Genomic DNA, 25430 nt, shown 5'->3' on the forward strand with positions numbered 1-25430 from the left:
GCCCTGCTTCCTCACACCCCATTTATAGCCTGCACCGCTGTGAGCCATCCTTTGCATGGTCACAGCCCTAAGTATGTCCTGCCACGGCGGTGCTAGGAACCAGGCATCAACGTCAGGGGATGACGGGGACGTGCTTTCTGTCCCTGAGGAACTCAGTTTTGTTAGGAAAACAAGATGAGTGAGACTGGGCACGCAGAGGACGCTGCCTTCAAAGAGTCTGGAGAGCACAGTGTGGTACTGCCGATTACGGTGTGGGGAACAGTGTCTTTTCTTTCCTCTTTTTTTTTGAGCTTTTAGAGACTCAAGCACTCACTGATACTGGGTTAAGGTTATTCTGGGTCACCTTTGTCCCTTCCCTGTCCCAGTAGAGTAAGGACCCATCAACTGTACGAGAAGAATCATACTTGGTCATCAGCTGCCTCAGTTTCCCAGAACCTCCCCCTGCCCCCCATATGTCCCAGCATGACTAAGGGATTGGCTAGAGAAGCCTTGACATTAGTTTTTAAGTGTAGAGACCATAGCATTTGCTGTGACTGGTGCTCAGGGTTTCATTTTATTTCCCCTTTTGAAAAGATAGGATTTCAGGGTGGTCTTCATACCACTTGAAGACCCCCGGCCGGCGGCTGCCCGGCCCGTCTGCCCCGAGCTGCAGGTCCTCGGGGTTTCACTCAGGGCCTTTCTCTGTCACTGATTTCCAGTTGCTTCCTAGGAAGAGAGGCTTCTCGTCCCCACATACGTAAGCCGTACGTTGTGGTTACCTTGTAAAAGCTTCGCACCTTGTAGGAGACAGAGCAGGCCTGGGGTGGGTGAGGCCAGTGTCCTGCTGGTCTGGCCCACAGGCTTGGCTGTTTCTGGCCCTTTCTGTTTTCTCGCCGGCGAGCAGGCCTGTCCCTTGGGGGCAATTAGGGCAGCTGCTCTGGCTCCAGGCTGTGGGTGGGGGTGGGGTGCTGCACCTTGCTCGTCTCTTTCCGAAATGTAGTTGACGTTTGGTTTCACCACAAGAAGCTAATGAAAAATGGTGGCAGACCAGCCTTTTTTCAAGAGAGCTTATCTTGGAAAGCTGTGCTGGTTGAATCTACCTTAGCTCCAGCCCCGCCCTCTGTTTAAGGCTTTATTATGGGGGCACTGAAGACAAAGGCTCCGTGCATAGCCTGTGCCCTGGTGTGGCCCGAGCTCCTGCGCCCTCCCAGAGCCACTGGCACAGTGCTGACTGGCAGCTGCATGCGCAGTCATTCAGGCATTGTCCTTCCACTTGGAGAGCAGACTGACACCCTCCTGCTCTGCCACGGGCTCCCAACAGCTCCCACCATATTTGTGTGCAGCCTCTGGGAAACGCAGTCAGGCTGCAGACTTAGGTTCCCTATAAAATGCAATACACAGGGGTCATGTGGTTTGAAAACAGAGGTGGTAACACAACAAAACTGGTGATCACATGGCTTCTGCAGCCGAACAGCCTGGATTCTCACTCAGGGGCCTGACTAATCTCACTGTGTGAGAACTGCCACCTGTCACCTGAAAGCAGGAGCATCCACAGAGCCTGGTACCTCGTAGGGTTGTTCTGACAGGTGAGCAGTCTGTTGTGTATGGCAAGCTTTCAGTAAGTGCTGACCTGTAGGAAGAGCTGCCTACCTGGCCTCTGAGAGGTGCCCAGGGCGTGACGCCAGGAACTACCCATGTTTGAGGAAGGCTGTTCTTACGTGCTCTTTCTCTCTTCAATAGGCTGAATATTCTGAATTGGTCGAAACATTACTGTCAAGTCAACAAGACCCCATCATTTACCAGAGACTGGCAGATGCCTTCAACAAGCTCACCGCAAGCAGCACGCCCCCCACGCTGGACCGGAAGCAAAAGATGGCCTTCCTAAAGAGTTTAGAGGAGTTTATGGCAAATGTTGGTGGGCTCCTGTGTGTAAAATAAAGAACAAAACTATGCCTAATTCAGACCCTTTCTGCAAAGTGCCCTGACTTGCTAACAGGTGACTGAGTGTTGTTCTGCCCCCAGTTCCTTGGCCACTTGGGATTTTGGAGAGCCTGGCGGTGTGATTGTAATGTGACATGGGAGAGGTCAGCCTCGAGCCAGTGTTGCTGTTAGGGGCCAGCCATCACTCATATGTGTCTTGTAGGTTTTGAAGGGTGACTTAACATTTTCAAAATGAGATTCCATACATGTGCAGACGGGTGGGCACCAGGAGATCACAGTCAGTGCCTTTTGCCTTTGTCAAGCGTTAGGTGGCTAGCCAAAGCCTAGAGCTTCTGCCATGAAGTATTAGGTGGCCGCATGCTCGGCAGGTTCTCAGACATTGTCCGTGAACCACCCGCGTCACGGGAGCTGGGCCAGCGGACACCTGCGGAGTCAGAGCTCCCGTTGGCGGGCCCTGGCGGTCTCAGCGGCAAAAGCTCCTCCCTTGGCCACCCCACAAGTTTTGAATCGAGGCAGAGGATGTTGAAACCGCAAGAGGTTTTGTGCTTTCGTGCTTTTTCTTCCCTTTGATGGTTCGAAGGAACTGTCAGCTGGTGTCTGTGGTCTCCGCAGGGACGCTCGCAACCGCTCTTTTATAACGTCTGCTGGTGTTGCAGGTTTTGTATAACAGGCATCTGAGCATTCTTGGATGCCTGAACTTGAGGAAAATACATGTACATTTTTGTTCCATAAAAAGAACTTTAGGAACTGTAGCTATTTCATTGCCTTAATTTTAAGAAGAAAGTACACAAAAAGAGCAGACTTGTTTTAGTAAGAAATCCAGTCTTGCTGCTTCCGAGTTGGTGAGGCTGTGATGCGGTGAGCCTGGTGCCCTGTTGATGGTGTGTCCTGTGGGTCTGTGCCACGAGACGTTTGCGCATGTGGTCTGACTGTGTTTCTGCCCAGCCTCGCAGCTCTGCTCTGAACGGCTTGTTGAGCAATAACCACTTTAAAGAATGGGAATGACTGCTTCCCGCCGACTGTTATACATCAAGGCATTAGGGGCAGTAATGATGCCAGGGTTGGTGTTTCCTCACTTCACAGGAGCCACATAAACTTAATTTAAGAGGTAAACGCATCCTCTAGTTTGCTTTTCTAATCAGGAGTTTTGTACTGCTGCCACGCTCCCCCTTGGATTATGGGAATGAAAACTAGTGTGTAAACTGTAGGCATATGGAACTGCCTGCTGCCATGCAGCACTGCTGGGAGGGCGGGTGTCCTGCTGTGTCCTTGGCGCCCACGTGCTCGGCTGGCTGTGGAGCATGGGGTTGCTGTCTGATGGCAGAGTGTGCTCCTTCATACGTGACGCTGTGCATGTGTGTGTAACTGCCCCTGACAGCTCCAGCTGCCAGAACTGGAGTGTGTGAGCTAGACCCAGTCTGCACGTGTGACACCAGACATGCGCTGGTGCAAAGCCTGGAGCCCTAACTTTGAGGAATATTTCTTTTAATTTGATCACCATTTGATAACAACTGAGGTAGAGCAAAAACGTCTTAAAAGACAGCTAGGAAACAACCAGTATCACATCATGAAATACACGTATTTTAAAAACACTTTGAACACTTTGAGGTTTCTTCTCTTTCCTGTAAAGAACTTGAAGTCATGAGCACCAGGAATCACTTTGATTGGCACTGTCTCACTGTCTGTGTCCCAGCTCATGCGGGTAGTGTGAGCCTTGTGTGTCTGTGTGATAAGTGCAACCCCTTTGCCAGAGGGCCCTGAAACTGACTGGGCAGGTCCGTTGGCCATGGCAACCGTAACCAGGTTACTATAGTACACAAACAGGAGTAGGAAAGAAATGCCCTGGTACATGGAAAGGTATCTGTATTTAACAACGTTTATCTAGATGGAAATGTATTTAACTAAATTCGTCTAGATGCGATTATAATACTGCAGTTTCATTAGACTGCTTTTAATTAAAACAAGATTTACTTCAGATTGGACCAAACAATACTTAATGTTAATTAGTGGCAAACTGGAAAACAATGCCACCAGCATTTTTAGGTAATGGGGATGCCACTTAATTGCAACAGCTAGACTCCTCAAGTGTTTGTGTGTGTGTGTGTGTGTGTGTGTGTGTGTGTGTGTGTGTTCCTAATCGGATATTTGTTTACTTTGGGTCTTGTGTTTTATTTTGTCCAGTTTTGTCTTTAGCTATGTTTATTGACTTTTCAGTTTTTTTGGATTTTGTTTCAGTGCTCTTGGCCCAGTGGGTGTCGAGAATACTGGCTTAATTCTGACAAATTGCTTCTTTTTTTTTTTTTTTTTTTAAATTAAACTGTTGTCAAGAGAGTTTTAAAAACAAAAACATTATTTGTGCCTCCTTTATATATATATATATATATATATATATATATATATATATATATATATATATGTTAAAGGGACACTGTCGAGTATTTGATTTTTGAGAAATTTTATGTTATATGAAATTTCTGTTGTTTATGTATAGTAACCTTTAGCCTCTAGTTTTCAATTCATTTTTTGATTTTATTTTTCTTGGCCCATTTGTTTCCCAAGGCACAATCACTAAGGACAATTTGTACTTTCACAATTGGTATTCATGTTACAGCACCTGTAACTATATTCTTGTAGCCTTGTTAAAAGGATTGGCTTCTTTTTATCGTCCTGGATGGGTGGCTGCCTGGGTAGCTAAATTACTAGTCAGTACTTGACAGTGTCCTTTTCAGCACCATCATGTGGATCTTTCTGCCTCACTGTCTTTTAATTGTTGGAAGGCAGGGGAGTGACATGTTAATATCACTGCATTGAGTTTTTGTCTGGTGTGACATTTTATGTAAAACAAACAAAAACTGCAGTCTTTCAAACTAATTTTAAGAATTTAGTCTTATTTCATTGTAAGCCATGTATCTAATTTTATTACATTATTCTGTTCAGATGAGATGGTCACTACCTTTTTTTCACATTTTTTGTTTCAAAGCGCAGCATCTCTAATTCCCCCCTCAATCTGACACTCTCCTTACTGTCTTTGATTGAACTTTCTCTTTTAGCAAAAATGTTGACTGTATTTCTAATGTCACCATGTTTCCCATTTCTGTTAATACTTGGGTGAACTCAAGTATCGAAGGGAATGAACTCTTGATTTCAAGGATTTCAAGTCTGAGTACCCTAGTATACAGTGTTGATTGAGTCCTTAAAATATGATTTTTGTCTGTTACAGTTTAGTTGTTTCTGTTTGCCACCTCTGTCATTACAGGTGGTTGTCATTAGACCTTACTAAGTTAGCTGTGACAGATAGTTATCATTATTGGTTCCTGAATAAAATATTAACTGTTACGACAGAAGGAACCTCAATACTTCTTAGGGTTTTTTTGTTTGTTTGTTTGTTTGTGTGTTTGTTTGTTTTTTAAACCAGAGAATAAGGAATTGATTTGGATATGAGTTTTTAACATAATTTCCTGGAAACGCTTCTACAAGACAACATAGCTGATTTGAGGATATAATAATGTTTTAAATTATTTTAAAATGTAAGTGGATATTCTCTGACTTGGTAACTATGTCCTGAAAACACTGCATTTAAGAATTCTTTAAAAATCGATTTCGTAAACTTAAAAATGTCCACGTTAGGTATATTGCTGAGCTCAAATTAAAGTGCCATGGTTCAAGTTGAACTGAAACATTTAATTTAAATGTAGAAATGTAAAGTCATCCTAATGGTTATGATGGGAGCCCATGACATATTTAGCCAAAGAGTAGATATGGTTCAGGTAAAGATAGGAGCTGAACAACAGGGCATCCCTTCTGTCCTGAGAGGATGGATAGCGTGACCGGTCTCTCTCCCTGGCTCCCAGTCCAAGTCTTTGTGAAGACTGAACCATCTGAGACGCTTGGGTGCTGATGGGAGGCTGGCCTGCACATCTGCATCCCAGGGTCTATGTCCTCCTCCCCCGCGGCGGTTTGCTCCTACCTGTCCCCAGGCTTTCCCAGCAGTGGAGAGGTTTTTTCCTCCTTTCCTGTCTATATTCTTAGGCCTCGCTATTAGGAGCTATCAGGTATGTACTAATAGCTAACCTTCTGAGCCTGAAATTAAATATTGCACCTGCCCTATGTACCTAACGGATCTCAAGTGTGTTATGAGTCCAGGCTTCCGGTGTGGTGTCTTCTACCACATAAAATTATGACATTGCAAAGACGGGGGTGTGGTTCGCTGTCTGCACAGAGAAGCTCCATGCAGTGACTTTGGTTTCATCGTCACAAAATATTACCACTGCTACAATTGAGCACATGTACAATTTTTTAAATTTATAAATATTAAAAATTTAAACTTACACTAAGACTTTTCAGTTTTTTGAAGAGACCCAGGGGTAAGTTTACTGTTTTAACTATTTACCTCTATTAACATTACTAATGAAGTTATAAAGTTACATTTAATTTTTCAAAAGATGCTACAATACGATTTTAGGAAATAAATCAAAGTTATGTATTGAGCCAGTTATAAGATGAATATCAAGTTGATAAAATTTTATTTGTATTTTTTAAATCCACAAATGGGAGTTAAAATGTGTCTTTTCACTAAATATTTTTATTACATTTTTGTTTTGACCGTGTGTGATTTGTCCATGGGTATTTAGCTAGACTGTTTTATGAAACTGATTGAAATGGTGCTAGTTTATTTACCATCATAGGAGATTGACACTGGGGTCATTACACAGTCATAAAATAATTAAAAATAAAAACATGATGACATATCTGTATAGATAAAGACTTGCATTACCTTCTGGGAGAATACCCAACCTTAATAGAATATCCAGGATTCAGAAAGAAAACGTTTTGTTTAATTCTGTAATACTGAGCATATTTATTTTTATCTCAGCTCACAGTCTTAGAAACAATTTTAGAGTTAGTCATTAAATCATTGTATTTGGGGCATATTTGTAGTAAATATTTTTAGTGGTTTCGGTCATTGTTTTTGGTCTTTCAGGTAAAGTGGAAAATTACATTCTGCTGTGTGTTAGATTGTCCCCTTTTATCTAATCTTAAATCTTGTAAACGTATGCAGTGAAAAGTTAATTTTTTAAGAAAAAATATATGTATTTTAAACTTGATTTTGCTTTGAATATTCATTGATTTATAATGATATTTCTTAGATTAGATTGAGATTTGAGTCCACTCCGAGGGTGGATAAAGAAAATTCAGGTTTAAGAGGACAAAGCAGAGTAGGTGTTGGACTTTTTGTTTTCTCTCTTTAATAAGGATGGTACCCTGGGCAAAAGCTAATCATCTGTCATTTGGGAGAGCCATAGATGATTTTAAAGATTCCAAATATAGAAATCTGATACTGTTCTTAAAAGACATCTCTAAAAATACAGTTGGTGTATATTGAGTGGTTTATATTGAGTGGTTTATGAATGATGCCTTCTGTATGTTAGATTATGAATTTTTTTTTCTTTTAAACATGGGATCCCAGATTGGGTCTTTGTAATCTCAAATGCCATTTCAATTTTAGTGTTTTAAAACTAAGTGGAAGTAGGGGGCATATTTGGTGATGTTAATGAGAAAATCTTTTGCTCAGAAACTCCATACAGCACTGATGTCAGCATACTGTCAAAATTCTAGCACATATATCAGAACCCTGCTGAACTCTTTCAATATAAATTATTCTTCCCAAAGAAAAAAATTGAGACACACTGATGGATAAAATATAGTAATAGATGCTCAATAAATTCCATTACATTTAAAGTCTGAGAACACATTTTGCTCCATTAGGTAACTGCCCTAACACAAAGTCTAATGCATGATGGTCATTTTTAAATACTGTGATATCTTCACACCAGTACAGTGTGCCCTTAGAGCCCCAGCCACAATCACCATGATGCTATTGTGATCGAGTTCACTATAGTTACTGTATTTTTTTTAAACAAAGTTATTTGAGCATTTCAGTTTCTGCTGAATATGCTCATTCCTACAACAACAAAATCCTGATTTCCGAAGTGAGTTTCATGCATCACTAATTCTTTGTAACTTAGCTGTTACCACATAAATTGGAGAAATAACACAAGTTTCTTTGCTGTGTTAAGTTAAAGGCTTTACCATACCAATGCCCAGTGTGAAGATCTTAATCAGATTTTCCTCGTCTTACCGTGTTTCCTCGAAAATAAGAGCCACCCCGAAAATAAGCCCTAGTTAAGATCATCAGTCAGACGGACACATTTAATATGTTATGACAATGTTCCAGAAGAAGATGACATGACTGTATTTGAATAAATGTAGATTGTTGTACATGAGAAAATAAGACATCCCCTGAAAATAAGCCCTAGTGGAGTAAAAATTAATGTAAGACCTGGTCTTACTTTGGGGGAAACACAGTATTTGTCTCTTCTCAACGCATAGTATGGGACTAGAATTCTAGGGAGCATCCTTTACAATATGCTTAGGTTAATTTGAGTGATTTGATAATAAAGCACTTAAAGAAAAGAAGAAAAACACCTGAATCTGTGTTCTCGTAATTATAGGTCATGGGTTATTTTTATAAAGAAAAACTGAGTCTAGCTTCATCTTAAGAGATCTTTCCAGAGTAATCTCCATTTCTTTTATGCACCGTTTCTGAAGAGTAGCAAGATGAACAAAAATCATTTCTGAGTGCACAAAAGGAATAATTCCTGAATTGAAATTGATTTGAAATGTTCATTCAAGTCCAGTTTAACTTGACAAGTACTTTTCCCTTTACATCAACGCCAATAAAATTGCCTTTGACATTTTAAATTTTTTATGATTTATAAACACTATTAAATTACAATGCAAATGTTTCACCAGGAAAATGTTAATCTCATGTATTACTGGCAAGCTGAGCAGTCAGCACTGTTGGTGGAGGTATAACTATTTGAACTTCCTGACGTCTATGTCACTTCAATTATAAAAATAGTAATACACATTACATAAAGATAACTATTGTGTCTCACATGCTATGACAGCAACTGAAACTTTGAAAGCTTAAAAAGATCCGTTTCAAACCAAAAATAATCTGCTTTAACATTAATTTGTTAAGTTTTAGGCCAAGGCAGTCTCTTGTATGTATGAAACATTACCTCTGTAAAAATACACTACCATAAAAGTTGTTTCTTGGTTCATGTTATTGATTTTAGTTTGTTTTATATATTTTCTTTCCTACTCCTTTGTTGAGTTAGACCTGGTTTTGAAATATTTGGTTTAATAGATGTGTCATCGGTTCATAGCGACCCAAGTAAAAATAAAACATGAGTTACTACTATAGACCTAGAAACAGTATTTTAAATAGAAATTATGGTTAACTCCCAAAGTTGTAAACTTTTTTTTTTTTTTTTTAGATTTTATTGGGGAAGGGGAACAGGACTTTATTGGGGAACAATGGTCAAGTTGTTGTCCTTTCAGTCTTAGTTGTGGAGGGCGCAGCTCAGCTCCAGGTCCAGTTGCTGTTGTTAGTTGCGGGTGGGGGGGGCGCTGCCCACCATCCCTTGCAGGAATCAAACCGGCCACCTTGTGGTTGAGAGGACACGCTCCAACCAACTCAGCCATCCGGGAGCTCAGCGGCAGCTCAGCTCAAGGTGCCGTGTTCAGTTTTAGTTGCAGGGGGCGCTGCCCACCATCCCTTGCGGGACTCGAGGAGTTGAACCGGCAACTTTGTGGTTGAGAGCCCGTGCTCCAACCAACAACTGAGCCATCCGGGAGGCAGCTCAGCTCAAGGTGCCGTGTTCAATCTTAGTTGCAGGGGGCAGAGCCACCATCCCTTGCGGGACTCGAGGAATTGAACTGGCAACCTTGTGGTTGAGAGCCCACTGGCCCATGTGGGAATCGAACCGGCAGCCTTCGGAGCACGGAGCTCTAACCGCCTGAGCCACCGGGCCGGCCCTGTAAACCTTTTTTTATGAACTATTGAATGGTATTATTTGGCAGCTGAGCCATTCATTCATATCCTCATCTTATGCTAGAAAGGATTTAAAGCAATTTAGCAGAATATATAGAATTGAGCACAATAATGAAATTGGTAAAGGAAGTGAAGGTAGGAACGTAATATAGGTTGACTGCCTTGGGGAATGGAAAATAAATACATCCCTTACCATTTGGTAACTGCCAGAGTGGAAGGAACCTTTTAATAAGGGCCCGTTTGCTAGATGTTTAATACATATTGAAGGATGCACTCAAAAAGTGAAACACTAACAGCTTTGAAGAGTCAGCACAGCAAGCCAGCGCACCAAAAAGTGACCTATATTTGGAATCATTTTAATAAACGTTGTTGGCTGACAGATTATTTGGCAAATCAGTAGCTGGTCTAATTTCGGGCTGACGACGGTTTCACCAACCAGATCTCGCATTCTTTGCGGCCAACCCCGAAATATTAAGTGCGGGTGGCTGGACTTCCAGTAGCCACGTTTAAGTTTGGGGGGGCAAAGTGTACCGACGAAAAATGTGATTATAGTGCAGGGTTTGAAGGGTTTTTATCTAATAATTGATGTCCTTATTTAATGTCTTGATTTCTCGATTATAAGAGTAGACAAATGAAGCCTTGATGGACGTTTGTGAAATGTACATCCCTCAAGTGCAAAATAGGTTTCCTGGAATACATTTAGTTTGAAGGGGATCTAATTAAAACCTTAAGTTTTTGTACTGCCGCCTTTCTCTAAGGCACTAACGAGAGAGGAGCTGGAGTGACCCCCTTCCCAGCCAGAGTCAGCGCCTGCGGGCTGCTAGCAGGGCTGGGACGCACGCGCGCCCGGATCGCGCCGGCGGGTTGCGCATGCGCATGCGCGGCTCAGCCGCCCCGCCCATACTCCCGGCTGTCCCAGCGCACGCGTGGCGGTGAGTGGCCGGGCGGCGCGGCTGTGAGGTGGGCATGGGGCGGCTTCCTTTCTCACTGCTTTCCTGTGTGGTCGGGAAGGACCGGTACAATCAATGGTGTCTGGGCGCGGCCAACGAGCTGTGGGAGCTCAGAGGGGGCCTGGACCTTCCCCGAGGTGGTGGGGGTCCGCGTGGCCGCTGGGCCGTCCCGGCGCCCAGGACAGCGGGGACGGAGTCTGAGGGTCACGGGAGGGCTTGGGCGGGGATCCCCGCGCCGCGGGGACGTGAAGACCGGCCGGCTTCCTGGACAGGGATTGTGGTTACACGGGATCCAGAGGACGGGACTGGACGTAACTTCTAACTGGATTTCTTCAAGTTAGTTTAAAAACAACAGCGTACGTCGTTTGGAAAGCGGGGTAGCTGCACACGCGGAGACGAGGACAGGGTGGCAGGTCGTGGCCCTTCCCGGACCGCGGACGAGCGGGAACGCGCGGAGGGCCGGGCCGCTCCCGTCGTCTGTCGCGGGGAGGTTCGCGGAGGAGCCGCGGGGGGGCTCCGGGGAATCGGTGTTACTGGGGTTAGTGCGATTCCCACGCACCGCCCTGCCTTCTCGGAGTTACCTGCAGAGAGCGCGCGGTGACCCGTGCTACATGAGGTGGGGGCGGTCTTGGGAAATGGGTGCGTGGGAATCCCAGGCTGTGGACGTTCTTTTTAGGTTACATTAGCTGTACTGACTTGAGCGCAGTTTAAAGAAATACAAAGGAACCGCACAGCGCGTTAGGAGTCCACTCTCTCCTGCTGAGGCTGCGCGTTGACGAGCCCACTATTTTTGCTCATGCTGTTCTTCTGTCATCCTCATGCTCCATCCTGCCTTCTCCCTCAAGGCCAACTTGAGCCACCTGCGGTTTCACTTCGGTCCTCTACCTGCACTTGCTCTTTACTGATCTGCAGCAGGAAATGCAGCTCCTGCAGCAGAGGGCTCACCACATGGTCACAATTGTGCCTTTCTGCCTAGAGCAGGGTTCCTCAACCCTAGCATTGCTGACGTTTTGGGTCCCATAGTTCTGTGTGATGGAGGGTTGTCCTTGTACAGAGTTTGCCAGCTTCCGTGGCCTCTACCCACTAAGTAGAGGCCATTAACACCCTCTCCAGTTGTGACAAACAAAAATGCCTCCAGACTTTCCCAGATGTTCCCCTGGGGGAGGGGGGACGGGGCGGGCAAATCTTACCTGGTAGAGCCGTTGATCTACATTGTGGACCAGGTAATAAGGCTCAACGTCATAATAACAACACAGCACCTCCCAACTCTTCTGGACTTGAAAATCTCCCACAGCGATTTCACAAACCCACTTAGAAAATTATTACATAATGACTTATGCAAAACAAAATTAGTATATTAAAACTAAGGTTCATTTAATTTAGTCTTTAGTAATGTCTATTATGTCAGCATTTCACTTTTTCCCACTTAGGTGATGTGCTCCTGAACTCCGCCTTAGTAATGTAGGAAAGTCAGAATGCTGAAATCGCAGCCCTGACTCGCCACAGGTGCCTCCATTGATCTTGTCATTGTTCAACATACATTTTTGTTACTACTGTTCGTCCTCTATCCCTGCCTAAGCTCCCAGGTGACAGGAACTTTGACTCCCATCACCCAGAATGGTGCTTAGTCCAAAGTAGTGCCTCAGCGAATGATTATCAAGTGAATGCATTTCACCAGCTTTAAAATAAACTTTCTTTAAAATAATTTTTGAAATAAATTTTAAAATAACATTTTTATTTCTTTTAAAATAAAATTCTACCAAAATAGAGATTCAAATTTATTTCTTTTCAGAGCCATGAGAGTTTTCTTAAACTGCTCTTTAGAATTCTTTGTTTTGTACTTAAAATCACCTGGTTTGTTTTTATGGTTTTCATGTATTATTTCTAAATGATTTGCTAACAGGTTTTAAGCTGCAATTTGAAGCACTTCTCCCCGGATGCAGCTATGGAAAGTGCTTAGTATTAATAAATAAAAATCCAAATATTCCTGTCTATAGCAAGGCTATACGTATGTGAGTTTGGACACACGGTTTTCTTTGTCCATCAGCTCTTCTAGACATGGTCACGCACCTTTGATCAGGACTGGATGTACACTTCACCTCTGCCAGGAGACATGGATTGTAATAGTTGTCCGATTTTTTCGAGTGAAAGGAACTTTCAATCCTGAATGCCCAACCAAAATGGAACCTCCTGGTAGTTTGCAGAGCAGTTTGCTGTGTGTTCTCAGCCGTGCAGCATGCACACACTCATCTTTGGACTTTCTGCCTGGAAACTCAGCCTGGTAGCACCTGGTATGCCTTCCTGAAGATTTATTCTTTGTGCAGTAAACTAAAATGATACTCTGGCGAGGCATCAAGCTGCTGGAAGCCATTTCAGGCACTTTTTACTACAGAATCAAATGCACAGGTCTGCTGATATGTAATAGACATTTAAGAAATTACGTGTATTCCTCTCCAAGCCTATCTCACTCCCAGAGGGAACCACTGACTTTAACCTTGTGATTTTCTTTTACTTGCTTTCATCTGCGTTTTCCTGAGCTTCATTTAACTGGAATCATCTGCATTTTCCTTCTTTTGTGACTTCGTGACTTACCCGTTCTTGAGATTCCTGAAAGTACACTGGTATGTCAGTAGTTGGTACATTCAAGGTTTTGTTTTTGCTATGAGGTTCTCAGGTAGAATGGCTGGCTCTTTGATTTTGAAAAGGAGAACAAAGCATCTGGGTGCATTTCTCATTTAAGTGGTGACTCCTGGTCTTTTGAACACTACCACGGCCTGCAGAACTAGTGTTAGTCTTGCTATTCCAGCTGACCTTGGTGGCCCTGGCCTGAGGCTAAGGCTTTGGAGCTGATAAACCTACACAGGCCTTGCAGTAGAAAGAGAGCAAGTGCTGAAACTCTTGAATAATTTTTGCTTTCAGCACATCACTTGCTGTAAAATTGAGATATTTCAAAACCCAATATCGTGTTTTCCCCAAAATAAGACCTAGCCGGCCAATCAGCTCTAATGTGCCTTTTGGAGCAAAAATTAATCTAAGACTTGGTCTTATAATATTAAGGGTAGGAGCTGTTTTTGTGCTCTTAGAGAACGGTTTAGAAATGTGTTTGGTTCCTGTGTAGTAAAGAATCGGACCTCACCCAAGAGAGGTTGACCTTTGACAGGTAACCTGTGAACACTTTCCCAAGTAACAGGAATGTCTGTTATTCATGGAGGATCCTCAGGCCATATCAGCCCCAGTCAGGTACCTGGAGCTGGAGACGGACTTCATCCAGGTGGGTAGTGATGGAGTCAGTCATACCAATGCCACGAAGGCTCAATACAGACTAGATACATGCTCAGCTGAGCCTCCAGTTGGCAGGACTCTGCATATTGTCACCTGCCAGGAGGGTGATGCTTCCTGAGGCCACGGAAGCCTCCTGTTTGGAACTCTCCTAGACTCTGCCCTATGTATCTCTTCCTTGGGTGGTTCTCTTTTTACCCTTTCCGTGTAACAAATGTGAGTATAATTGCTTTCAGTGAGTCCCCGTGAGTCTTGCTAGCAAATTATTGAACATAAGGGTGGTTTGGGGAAGCCCCTGAACTTGCGTTGTCTAGGGTCTTGGGCAGACTTGGCTGAAGGAGGGCTATGCCTTAATCTTGCAGTTTGGCTGACTCCGGTACCCAAAGAAGTAATTGTGCCTGGCCATCAGTTCTACAGAAACACCTTCCTTTTCTCTCTGTTTTTTTCTCCTTCTCACCCCTTTTATTTTTCACATCTTTATATGCTCCTCTTTAATCAATCCTTGTTCTGTCAGTAACACCCAGGAGCCTTAGATCACCTGGACAGTGACCGTCAAGTATAAAAAGATCTCTGATTCAGAGACTCTAGTGTGAAATTTCTGCATATGGCCATTGGGGTACTAGGAGAAATCAAAATATCTTCAGATATTTGTGGTGAAAATTTTGTTCTGCAAGGAATCAAAATGAAAATCTTATTTGTGAAAGCTGAGTGTACATGTTAAACCTGACAAGCTCAGGAGACTGAAAATAACCACATAGGGTGGCGTGTGCATAAAAAATTCCTAACTAAGGTGGGCCATGGCGGTAAGTCACATCCTTGGTCTATAACTTCCTTGACAAAGGTCAGTCTTTACCTTAAGTGAGCCTATCTGTTGTCTTTTTGCATCTAAGATAACAGACCCTTGGAATGTCAGAGTAATCCATTTCCGGACCCCCCTCTTCCCCCAGGAGGCACAACCCACCACACCTGAGCAGGAAACTACAAAATCCCTCATTGTTCTCTTGTTCCCCAAATACCATCTCTGTGTGCTGTAAAATGCTATTAACTGTCCTGTACCCACCAATGTAAAAGAAGTATGTGTCTCTCCATTTTTCTTTTTATTCAATCCTAGAGATTTCCCGCTTTGCTTTCTCCCACCCCCTTAATCTACAACCAGTGGATTTCATGTAACCTTCCTCCTTTGATTCTGCTGTATAAAATACTGTTTCCCCAAAAATAAGACCTAGCCGGACAATCAGCTCTAATGCATCTTTTGGAGCAAAAATTGGTCTTATATTAATTTTTGCTCCAAAAGACGCATTAGAGCTGATTGTCCAACTAGGTCTTATTTTCGGCGAAACAGGGTAAGTTGCAAAATGGCCATTTGCTGGAGCATTTTCTGAATCCGTTGAGACTGCTTCCCAGCAGTTGTCGTCAGTTTGGCTCAAATAAACTTACAAGCTTTCGCTTAGGCTGAATGTATTTTTCGTTGACAAGGAGTACTGGAAAATTCTGCATTTGTTAAGCTGTAGTTCTGTGGACAATCTCTGTAGATATTTAATCTCATTTAAGTATGACTGTTTCCCTTAGAAAACACACCTTCAGTTTAGATCCTTGCTGTGAGATAAAATTGTTTTGTTATTTGATGGGAAGGAAAAAACCTCACAGCTCTTTATCTGCAGGTCACAATTTGTGAGATGAGTGACTCAGACGATGACGATGTCCTCCAGCTTTCTTCCCACACCTTAGCAGCTCTCCAGGAATTTTATGCTGAGCAGAAGCAACACCCTGACCCGAGTGGGGATGACAAATACAACATCGGAGTAATAGAAGAGAACTGGGTATGTGAATGCGTCCGGCTCTCTCAGGAAGTACTGGTATGGAACCTGTTCTGGAGCCAGTCCAGTGTGTGTCTGTGCCCTGCAAACACCCAAATCTATGTCACCTGTCCTTCGGGACCTGATAACCTATTTGGGGAGCTGAACCAGCAAGCAGTGTGTGAATATTTTAAGACGGCATAAATGCAGACTTGCTGGTTCTGCTCTCAGGCTGGTTGATGATCAGAGGAGGGGACTTTTTAACAGGGGATGGCATGTCATTATGTCCAGGGCAAAGGCGTGCCTCCTTCCTGTGTGCAGCTGCAGGCGGCTGCTCTGTGGAGCCCAGCAACCCTGTGGGAAGGGAAAATGTGTCCCTGCAACAGTGGGTCACTGGGCTTCCATATGTTATGAAACATTGATGAAAGTGAGTTTTCCAGAAGGTATGAATAGCATGATGTGTATTTTAACTGTATTTTTAGGTACAATTAAAAATAGAAGTTAGGAAAAAAAAAAGTGAGTTCGGGGAAACTCCTAACCTGAGCTGGAACATAGAAATTTGAATTTTCAAAGGCAATAGTTGAGAAGTTAGATGAGGCTTGAATTGTCTTGACTGTCCTGGGTGATACTATGTCTTTCTCCATCCCTTTGCAACTGAGAGAAAGCTTTCATGTGCTTGTTGGTTTGCTTTTTCTTATAGTCTTTTACATTCTCTCAAGTTTGGATTTCTTAAGTTATGTAAAATTTTCCTATTTACCATCTGTGTGAAACTGAATATGATAAAAATGTTTCTTTCCATTACTCTCAGTGTTACTCCGACCCAGAAGCCTCTTTCTCACTACTCCCCTTCTTTCTGTTTTTCCAGCTTGACTCTTCTGTAGGTGGTTAATAGTAGAAACTTGAAGACCTGCATTATTCTTGAGTAGCCCATCTCTTTCTCTTTTCTTTCTGCTTGATTTTTAAAATGCTATGTGCTTTGTTCTAATTCTAAAAGTAATCTATAGAAAGTATATGACAATATAAAGTAGCCCTAATCCCATTACTTAGAATTAACTATTTTTATAATTTTGACACTTTTTTAATTAAAAAAATTTTAGGTTTTCAATTACAGTTGATATTCATTATTATATTAGTTTCAGGTGTACACCATAGTTATTCAACCTTTGTACACCTAAAGCAGTGATCACTGTGGTAAGTCCAGCAACCATCTGACACTGTACCGCATTGTCACAATATTATTGACTGTATTGCCTATGCTGTATTTTACATCCCTGTGACTTTTTATAACTGCAAATTTGTACTTTTAAAAAATTGTTTTGAATTTTTATAAGTTTACTTGAGCCAAACTGATGACATATGCTGGGAAGCAAGATCTCAAATGCTCTTGCGAATTTGTATTTCTTAATCCTTTCCCCTTTTTTCACCATGCGCCCCAACGTCCTCCCATAAAAATGTTCTCTGTATGTATGAGTCTGCTCCTGTTTTGTTTGTTCGTTTATTTTGTTTTTTTTAGATTCCACATATAAGTGACATCATATGGCACTTCTGACTCCACTCAGCAAATACCCTCTAGTTCCATCCATGTTGTTACAAATGGAAAGATATTCTTTTTTTTATGGCCGAGTAATATTCCATTGTATACAATTTATCCAATTGTCTGCTACCAGACACATAGGTTGCTTCCCTATCTTGGGTGTTGTAAATAATGCTGCAACGTGCATATGTCTTTTTGAGTTAATGTAATACAAGAAGAGTAAGATTTTTATTTTTTAAAATATGAGTAGAGCCAAAACCTGTCCTGTGCACGCCCAGTGAGGGAGGAGGGCAGCTCGCTAGCCATCAGTAAAGGACCTCCACCCAAATCTCATGAAGCAGAAGCCCCTCCATGCTACATCCCCAGGCTTTCCTCTAAGCAGAGAGAGGGTGTCAGCGTGCATCTTTCCTGTAGCTGAGAATGGTTAGACAGACATGCAGACATAGGTACAAAGACGTGACTTCATATGTACATATATCAAATTAACATCGGTCTTCAGAAATATTTTTTCCTTGGTATTTTCTAAGGAAACAATCATAACATGCAAATATTAACAGTTTCACTCCTTTTTTTCTTATTTTCTTGTTCTAATGCAGTGGCTACGTCTCACAGTAAAGTGTTGAATAAGACATTGAAAGTAGACATTCTTGCCTTGTTCCTAATCTCATGGGGGAAGAGACTAAGTTACTATGAGTATGATATTGGCCGTCATTCTTTTATTTTTATTTATTATTATTTTTAAAGATTTTATTGGGGAAGGGGAACCGGACTTAATTGGGGAACAGTGTGTACTTCCAGGCCTTTTTCCCCAAGTCAAGTTGTTGTCCTTTCAGTCTTAGTTGTGGAGGGCGCAGCTCAGCTCCAGATCCAGTTGCCCGTTGCTAGTTGCAGGGGGCTCCACGATCCCTTGAGGGAGTCGAACTGGCAACCTTGTGGTTGAGAGCCCGCTGGCCCATGTGGGAATCGAACCGGCAGCCTTTGGAGTTAGGAGCACGGAGCTCTAACCGCCTGAGCCACTGGGCTGGGCCCGGCTGTCATTCTTTTAGATGCCCGTGATCAGTTTAAAGAAGTTCCCTACTATTCCTAATTTGCTAAGAGTTTGTTTTAAATTATGGAGGGGTGTTGAATTTTATCAGATACTTTCTTCTTGCATGTATTGAAAAATCATATGTTCTTTTGTAAAGATTTAAAACCTGCATTTCTGAGCTGTCAGCACACAACTTGCCCCGGCCCTGTCATCCAAGGGAGAAGTGGGCCTAATGCATTACCGAGGAATCCACTTTTTCTATTAAAGTCATCCTTAATGTATAAATGTGAGTGGATAATTAAGGGTAGCTAGAAATTTAAAAAGAAATCTTCAGCCAACATGAATAGGAGCAAGATGAAAACCAAACATCTTACCCCTGAGGGGAAAACAGTAATTCAGGAAGCCTTGGTCAGGTGCAGACAGGAGGCCACCTGAGAGGGGCGCCCTGGGTGTGGGTTAACACCTGCTGGCAGCCTCTGCGCTTGTAAACTTGTTAGTTGGTGGTTCAATCTGGAGCTTAATCAGATTCAGGATCAGTTTTTTTGGCAGGACTCCTACAAAGGGGAGTACACTCTTCATCCGGAAAAGCTGTCGTCTCCGTCGGTGGTGTTAGCAGCCCATACACGCCATTAATTATTAGGCTGGTGCAAAAGTAATTGCGGTTTTCGCATTTTTTTTTTAACCTCAGTTACTTTTGCACCAACCTAATAGTTAGGGCCTGCTATTAATTTAAGGTAATTAAAAAATATACAGTTAAAAAAAGAAAAAATCTAAATACATAGATTCAAAACAATATTTATGCCAATTCTAAAATGATTTCAACTCATCCCTTGTCACAGCAATTGAGCCAGTTTTGGTATAGCCAGGAGACAGCTCTGCGACTTGCCAAGGAAGCCATCGCGGCTGCTGGGGAAGGTGGCAGGTGAGCTGGAAACTCTGTTCCTCTTTTGTCTTAATCTACAGTAATGCTTTAAATGTCCTTCCTAGCTGAAATGGTGTGTAAGCAGTCTGGGCTGTCATCTGCAAACACTGTGGATGGCGGTCTGTGATCAGGAGGGAGAAGAGGGCTCCCAGGCAGCGTTGGACACCTCAGAATCTGTTCAGTGTGGGGCATCTCATCTCTGTCCTCTGAGGTTTGCTGGGCTGCTGCTTTCTTCACTGCCCCTCGAGTTTGTGTTAAAGGAAAAAATCCTAACATTTGACCTTTCTGAAGTTTTAACAATGTAGGTTTTCTTTTTTGTTAACTTGTTTAGATGTTACATAGGTATATTTTAAAGTCATGGTCCTAAAAGGCTTGTTCAAAAAACTACCCATTGCTTATGTTCCCCTTGTCCACCTCCGCGTTTTGTCAGCTCCCTTTCAATATTCTTTGGTATTTACACCTATATTTCTACATAACATGTTTATATTGGCACTTCTAGATTTATAACTTGTTGACATTGCAGCACAGGGAACAAGTAGCCACATGTCCCCCTACCCCCAGGCTAGGTGGCCCCTGCCACCCCACACTGGCACGTCATGTTTCCCACAGAAGCTAGGAGCCGGGGCCCAGCGTGGGGATGCGCTTCCGGTGTGTTTGGGCTGAGAAGCCTGCCCGGCAGCCTGGGCACCTAGCCCGGGCGTGACGCTGTAACTGGTGACAAATGCGTCTCACAGGGTTAAATCTGAGTTTAATTTTTAAAGGAAGTATTCTTTTGGACGGTAACATATATGCATGATAAACACCTAAAAGTTACAGAGGATTGAGAAAAGTCAGTGTCCTTCTGCACTGTCCCGTGGGGCGACCATGACGGTGCACCTGACTTCTGTTCCGGTAGTGTCCTGGGGAGGGCGGAGCCACAGTACCCCGTGACAGGTGGGCCACAGTCAACTATAATTCTGTATTGCAGCTCCTTGTAGCTTTTTTGCAGTCGGTTTTACAAGTGAACTATTGGAACAGCTGCACCCAGGCCACCCACTCAGAACCTGCAGCTGCCGCTGTTTCCTTGTGCAGAAAGCAGGCAGTCATCGCAGCTTGTCTGCACTGGGACCTAGTTTTAATGTATCTTTTTGGAAAGCTGGAGTTACCGAGGCAGTTATTTGGGGTTCTTTCAAGATGATGAATATTACAAAATAACTTCAAAGTGTTTAGTTTGACTAAAAGTGAAATGTTAAAGGAATGTGAAAATAATAGGTAATGTGTCTAATGTTTACTTTGTTTTTGTTGTGAAAAGCACATTTATCCCTTTCATACCTTAAAATTACGAGTTGCAGATTCTAAATACCAGATTCCTTAAAAGTGAGGGCATGAAGTTTTCTCTGACACGTCCCGCGCGCCTCCTTCAGGAAGGCCGGCGCCGGGAGCCGTGCGCCGACGCCCCTCCCTGTGCTTGTCGCACTGTCCTCAGGGTGGCGTGCGTGAGCACCCCCAGCGTTTACCAGAAGCTGAGGGAGCTGCGCGGCGAGCTCGTTTCCGTCTGCTTGTTTGAGTTTGACCGGAGGTTCGCCGTGTACGGGGAGGACTTCATCTTCTACGATTACAGCCGCCCCCTGGACTTACCTGGGGACGTCGCTGCGCACAGCTTTGACGTCGTGATAGCAGATCCCCCCTACCTCTCTGCGGACTGTCTCAAGAAAACGGCCGAGACCGTCCGGTACCTGACTCGGGGCAAGATTCTGCTGTGCACAGGTGAGTGCGGCTCGTAAGCTCGGTGCCAGGAGCTGTGGGACACCTTCGGCCTCACACCCTGAGCCTCCCGCTCACTGTGGCCTTCGGGGTTCCGTACTCTGCCCAGTTCCCTCGCTGCAAACGGGGACTGATGACACTACCCGCCGACACGCATACGGGCCATGAGCACCGTGAGCTTCTGTCACCAGCATCCTCAGTGGTGGCCGCCCAGCCTCCACTCGGTGGGGCCTGTGGAGTCGGTGACAGCCAAGGGTCAACTCAGCGAGAGAGTAGGCTTGTTAAGGCACAAGTGTCCTTTCTGGGGACACTCAGGTAGCGGCTGCTTAAGAAGGTTGTGCTGAAATTTGACCGAGAACTAAAACGGTGACTTGTCTTCTGGTCTGGGAAGCCTGGTGTCAGGGCCTTCGGTGCTGTCCCTTGGTCCCCAGGCTGAGCAGTGGGGCCGGCCCTCCATTGTGGAATTGTGTGACCCGACTCTAATCGTCTTCATTTAGGGTTGTTGATTGGATGGCTGAGCCCAGCTTCTCAGCCGCTACCTGATGACCTCAGTGCAGCATATACTTGGTGTTAGGGGTTAGGTTAAAAAATGCAACAAAACACACGGAAGAAATGAATTCCTAATCCTGGTAAGTGATGAAGGAATCAGAACAGCGGGCTGTGCTTCAGCTCCCCCGGCTGCTCGTGCAGCGGTGACCTCGGGCCCCAGGGACCCGGGTGCTGGGCGGAGTTTGGATTTTCAAAGGGACAGGATCCAGTTCGTCTAAAGCACTATGCTTTAGACAAGGGACTGTGGGCAGACGGGCTGGCACAGCGTGTGGAGCTGCAAGTGGGGGTAGGGAAGATGCCCTCCGGACGAGGCTGGAAGCAAATGCGCTGGGCTGTGCACACGGGGAGTGGCAGGAAACGTGTCTGGGTCAGTGTGGGCTTCCTGCCCGTGCGTGGTGTCCAGGGCCACGTCCACAGCAGTGGCCGGGGATGGGCTGAGGGACCTGGGATTGGTCAGCCAAGGGTGGGGGAGAATGTGCCCATGGGTTTGCAAGACCGCACATTACTGAAAAGGGTTCTTGATCTCACTTGGAAAAGAGCAGTTTTTGGTAATTACTTTTGCTGTTGTCATGTTGCTTTGTGGAATAAAATGTGTTTCGAAAGCTCTACAAGCATCAGCTTTTCAGATGTAGGAAAAATTGTTTATTAAATAAAAAGGGTACTCTGCAAATGTGTGGCAGAAAATAAAGGACCAGAAGTCAACTCCTGCGTTTGCTGAGTGTGGGATCGCTGCCCACCGCCCCAGCAGGCTGCCCATTTCAGCCCATCTGGTGTGTCCTCAGGTGCTGTCATGGAGGAGGAGGCAGCCAGGCTCCTGGGAGTGACGCCCTGCAGCTTCCTCCCGACACACCGCCGGGTGCTGGCCAATGAGTTCCGCTGTTATGCGAACTATGACTCTGGGCTGGGTCACGATGTCTGAGTGCCAGAAAGGATGCCGTGTCACAGTGCCGAGACCTCCCTGCACAGCAGCTCACAAGGTGAGGGCAGGGGCCTCCCCGGGCTTCCCCGAGCGACTCAGAGCTCAGGCTTTGTTCAGCTTGAGTCTGTGGGATGTAGTTGGAAGAAATCTCAGACCCATCCGGCTGCTGTCCTCACTTATCGTTGGTGACAGAAGTGTGGAGAGCTTGGTGGCTCGGCCAGCACCTGGATTGGAGAGACCTCGGCCTCTGCCTTGGGCCCTCTGTCCCCAGTAGACTCCTTCTGGCTGCCCGCCACTTTCCCGGAGGACCCAGCACCCCTCGGGGACACACAACTCGCTTCAGGCACTGGTGTCCCAGAGCCTGTGGGACTTCTCCTTGGATGTAGCGAGGTGGCCTCCACTCTCACCTCAGCCACAGCAAAGGCTCCGACTTACCTGAAAACATGGAAGCACCATCTGCAAACCGAACGCCAAAGCAGAAGGATGTGGGGCGTGTGCTGGACCCCAGTACTGTTCAAAACATCCCCCCTCCACCTCAGCAACCCAGGGACCTGCTGCTGGTACCCGCATGTGGGTGGATGGCGGGGCCCAGATTGCATTTTCATTTACAGAAGAGCACTGTCGCACGGAGGACAGGTCAGTGGGCAGCAGAGGCTGGGACGGGCTGGGGGGACTTGGTGGTGCTGGGACTGCTGGGACTCTCGACGATGCAGTGACACAAGTCTGTACACGTGACAGCCCCGCACAATCGTGTGCGTGGACAGCTAGTGGACTGTGTGCGGTCTTGGACGGTGCCCGTGCCCATCTGTGGTTGTGACGTGGTAGTTATGTGAGGTGGCACTGCTGGGGGAGACAGGGTAAAGGATAAACAGACCTCTGGTATTTTTGCAGTTTTCTGTGACATGAGGTTGAAAATCAGAGACTGGGAGATTGTTCTCACTGCAGCAAAACCCAGCACATCCCAGAGAGCGTCCTGCACGCGGCCTATGTGGGGCTAGTCCTGTTCTTTCTCAGACCTCAGGTTGTCATTCTGTGGGATAGTGTCAAGTATAACTGCTCTTTAAAAATAATCCCTAGCATATCATTTCCTTATGAAGCAGTTTCTAAAATTTACCCGAGGTAGTAACACATTTTCCTAACAAATCATGTAGAAATGTAACTTAGGAATTGTGGGTGAGCAGCAGCCTAGGAATAACAGATTTTAGTCGTTCTGTAGACCTAGCATTTAGATTAGGAGAGCAACCTTATTTCTCAGGGGGTGAGAGAGGAGGGGCAAACCCTGACACATAAACTGAAATTATACTTTGTTTAAAAGCAGCCAACATGTGTTTCACTGCTTTGGACACTCTTCCGTGACTCTGGTTCCAAGCTGCCCATATCTGTCTCCAGTCTGCTCCTGTGCCCAGCAGCCTCCAGCAGTGAGGACCAGTCCTGGTCACTCCCTGCCTGTCTTGCCCACGGCAGACAGTCCACAGGGCCACCAGCTTGGGGACCGAGGAGGCTGGGCCATGCCCTCACGTGGGGCTGCCTGTGTGCCAAAGTTCTCCACAGGTGACCTTGTCGCACCCCTTACACAGGACCATAAAACCCAAGGTATTGTGTGACCGACATCTTTGTAAGCATAGACCAGGTACGTGTGTGAGCACGCACGCGGAGGGCCGTAACTGCAAATTGGCCAGCAACTCCAAGGTTTCTGGTAAGTGACACTCAGCTGGGTGCTGGGGTGCCGGACAAGAACAAACAAAATGCCTGGTGACTCCTGAGCCCTGTTTCAGATGGCCCCGTGCTGGTTCCACCGCATCCCTCCTCAGTCAGAGCAGGGACCAGTTCCTGAAACTGACCCCTTTCCCTTTGCTGTGATAGAAGAGATGCAATCCAACCAGAAGTGTGGGCCACTTGTCCCAAACGTGGAATGGCTGGCATGTGCCAATGTCTTTGGACCACTATTCCCAAATGATTCTGGTTTTCCAAAACAAGCATACAATAAAAATACTGTCGGTTTGTTGGAAAAAGTTCTGCAATAACCACAGGCCCGGCATTACGAGGGTTGCCATGAAACCCTCAAGACAGAATTACTTGAAGGGAACAGGCACCGTGGCCCTTTGTGAGAAGAAGGAAGAAGGTACAAAACTTAAATAGTGAGCTGCTACTCTGCAAAGCCTGGAAACACAGCGCCTGCCTGCATCAGTGACACAAGCCTGGTAACGTGTGTGTGAACTATGGCTGGTGTGATTTCTCTGGCTGTAAATTTCCCTATTAGTCTGATAGAACACAACCCCTCCATCTCAAAACAAACCTCTCATTTTAACGAGAACAAAATTCTGTCCAATAAACTCATTATTCATTGACACATTCATTATCTCCCCATTCTGGGTCACTGCCCTCGGAGTTCAGCATATTGTATCCAGTCTCTGCTGCTTAGGGACTTCGTTTTAAACTTACCTTTTACACCAAGAAACAGGAACTTGGAAGTGACAAACTGCTGGAGCAATAAACAGACCATGGAGAATGAACAGCTTGCTATTTATTGTCACCGTAGCTCATGGATCACTGGGACAGTGCTGGAGCTGTGCCAGGTGCTTGTGGGTGTGTGGGTGTCACGGTGCCAGAGGAGCGGCAATCTATGTGCTGTGGGCAGCACAGCCAGCTGACAGCCAGCGCAGGTCCCAGTTCCAGCCGACTGCGACGTGTGGTCAGAGCTGGCTGAGGGCAAGTGCTCAACAGAAGTGATTAAGTGGGTGAGAGCGCCATTCAGAGAAAAAGCACAAATAGTGGTACCTGGGTACGTCTTAGAGTTCAGGCCAGTTTCTTCCACTGGGAATGTGCTACCTTTTAAACTACGTTTAAACTAATAATACACTTAATAAAAGCGGCACTTTTCTCCATGCAAA

The 25430-nt window shown here is 45.0% G+C and overlaps 2 protein-coding genes across 11 annotated transcripts in view; both read left to right on the forward strand.

Moving 5' to 3' along the window:
* The window catches only part of XPO4 (exportin 4), an 84142-nt gene extending 82202 nt beyond the window's left edge, over window positions 1–1940 (forward strand). For all 4 annotated transcript variants that reach the window (XM_019715688.3, XM_074330132.2, XM_019715690.3 and 1 more), the window contains one exon: window positions 1720–1940. In XM_019715688.3, the coding sequence (XP_019571247.1) occupies window positions 1720–1917 (198 nt within the window). In that variant the 3' untranslated portion in view covers window positions 1918–1940. The remainder of the gene's footprint in view (window positions 1–1719) is intronic.
* Window positions 1941–10677: 8737 nt separating this feature from the next.
* Window positions 10678–25430, forward strand: EEF1AKMT1 (EEF1A lysine methyltransferase 1). 7 transcript variants are annotated; one of them, XR_002136160.3, is made up of 6 exons: window positions 10682–10780; window positions 15711–15869; window positions 19246–19328; window positions 20794–21074; window positions 22403–22597; window positions 22732–25430. XR_002136160.3 is itself a non-coding variant. In XM_019715683.3 (6 exons), the coding sequence occupies exons 3-6, from the start codon at window positions 15726–15728 to the stop codon at window positions 22537–22539; spliced, it is 645 nt and encodes a 214-aa protein (XP_019571242.1). In that variant the 5' UTR covers window positions 10728–10780; window positions 12818–13061; window positions 15711–15725; the 3' UTR covers window positions 22540–25430. The 7 variants fall into 7 exon arrangements, 6 of the variants coding, with proteins under 6 accessions (XP_019571241.1, XP_019571240.1, XP_019571242.1 ...); XM_019715683.3 differs by adding an exon at window positions 12818–13061 and having other exon boundaries at window positions 10728–10780; window positions 22403–25430; XM_074330140.2 differs by adding an exon at window positions 12818–13391 and having other exon boundaries at window positions 10743–10780; window positions 22403–25430.

This window comes from Rhinolophus sinicus, chromosome 16 (assembly GCF_057876585.1).
Source record: "Rhinolophus sinicus isolate RSI-liver-muscle chromosome 16, RSI-T2T, whole genome shotgun sequence".
Classification (NCBI taxonomy): domain Eukaryota; kingdom Metazoa; phylum Chordata; class Mammalia; order Chiroptera; family Rhinolophidae; genus Rhinolophus; species Rhinolophus sinicus.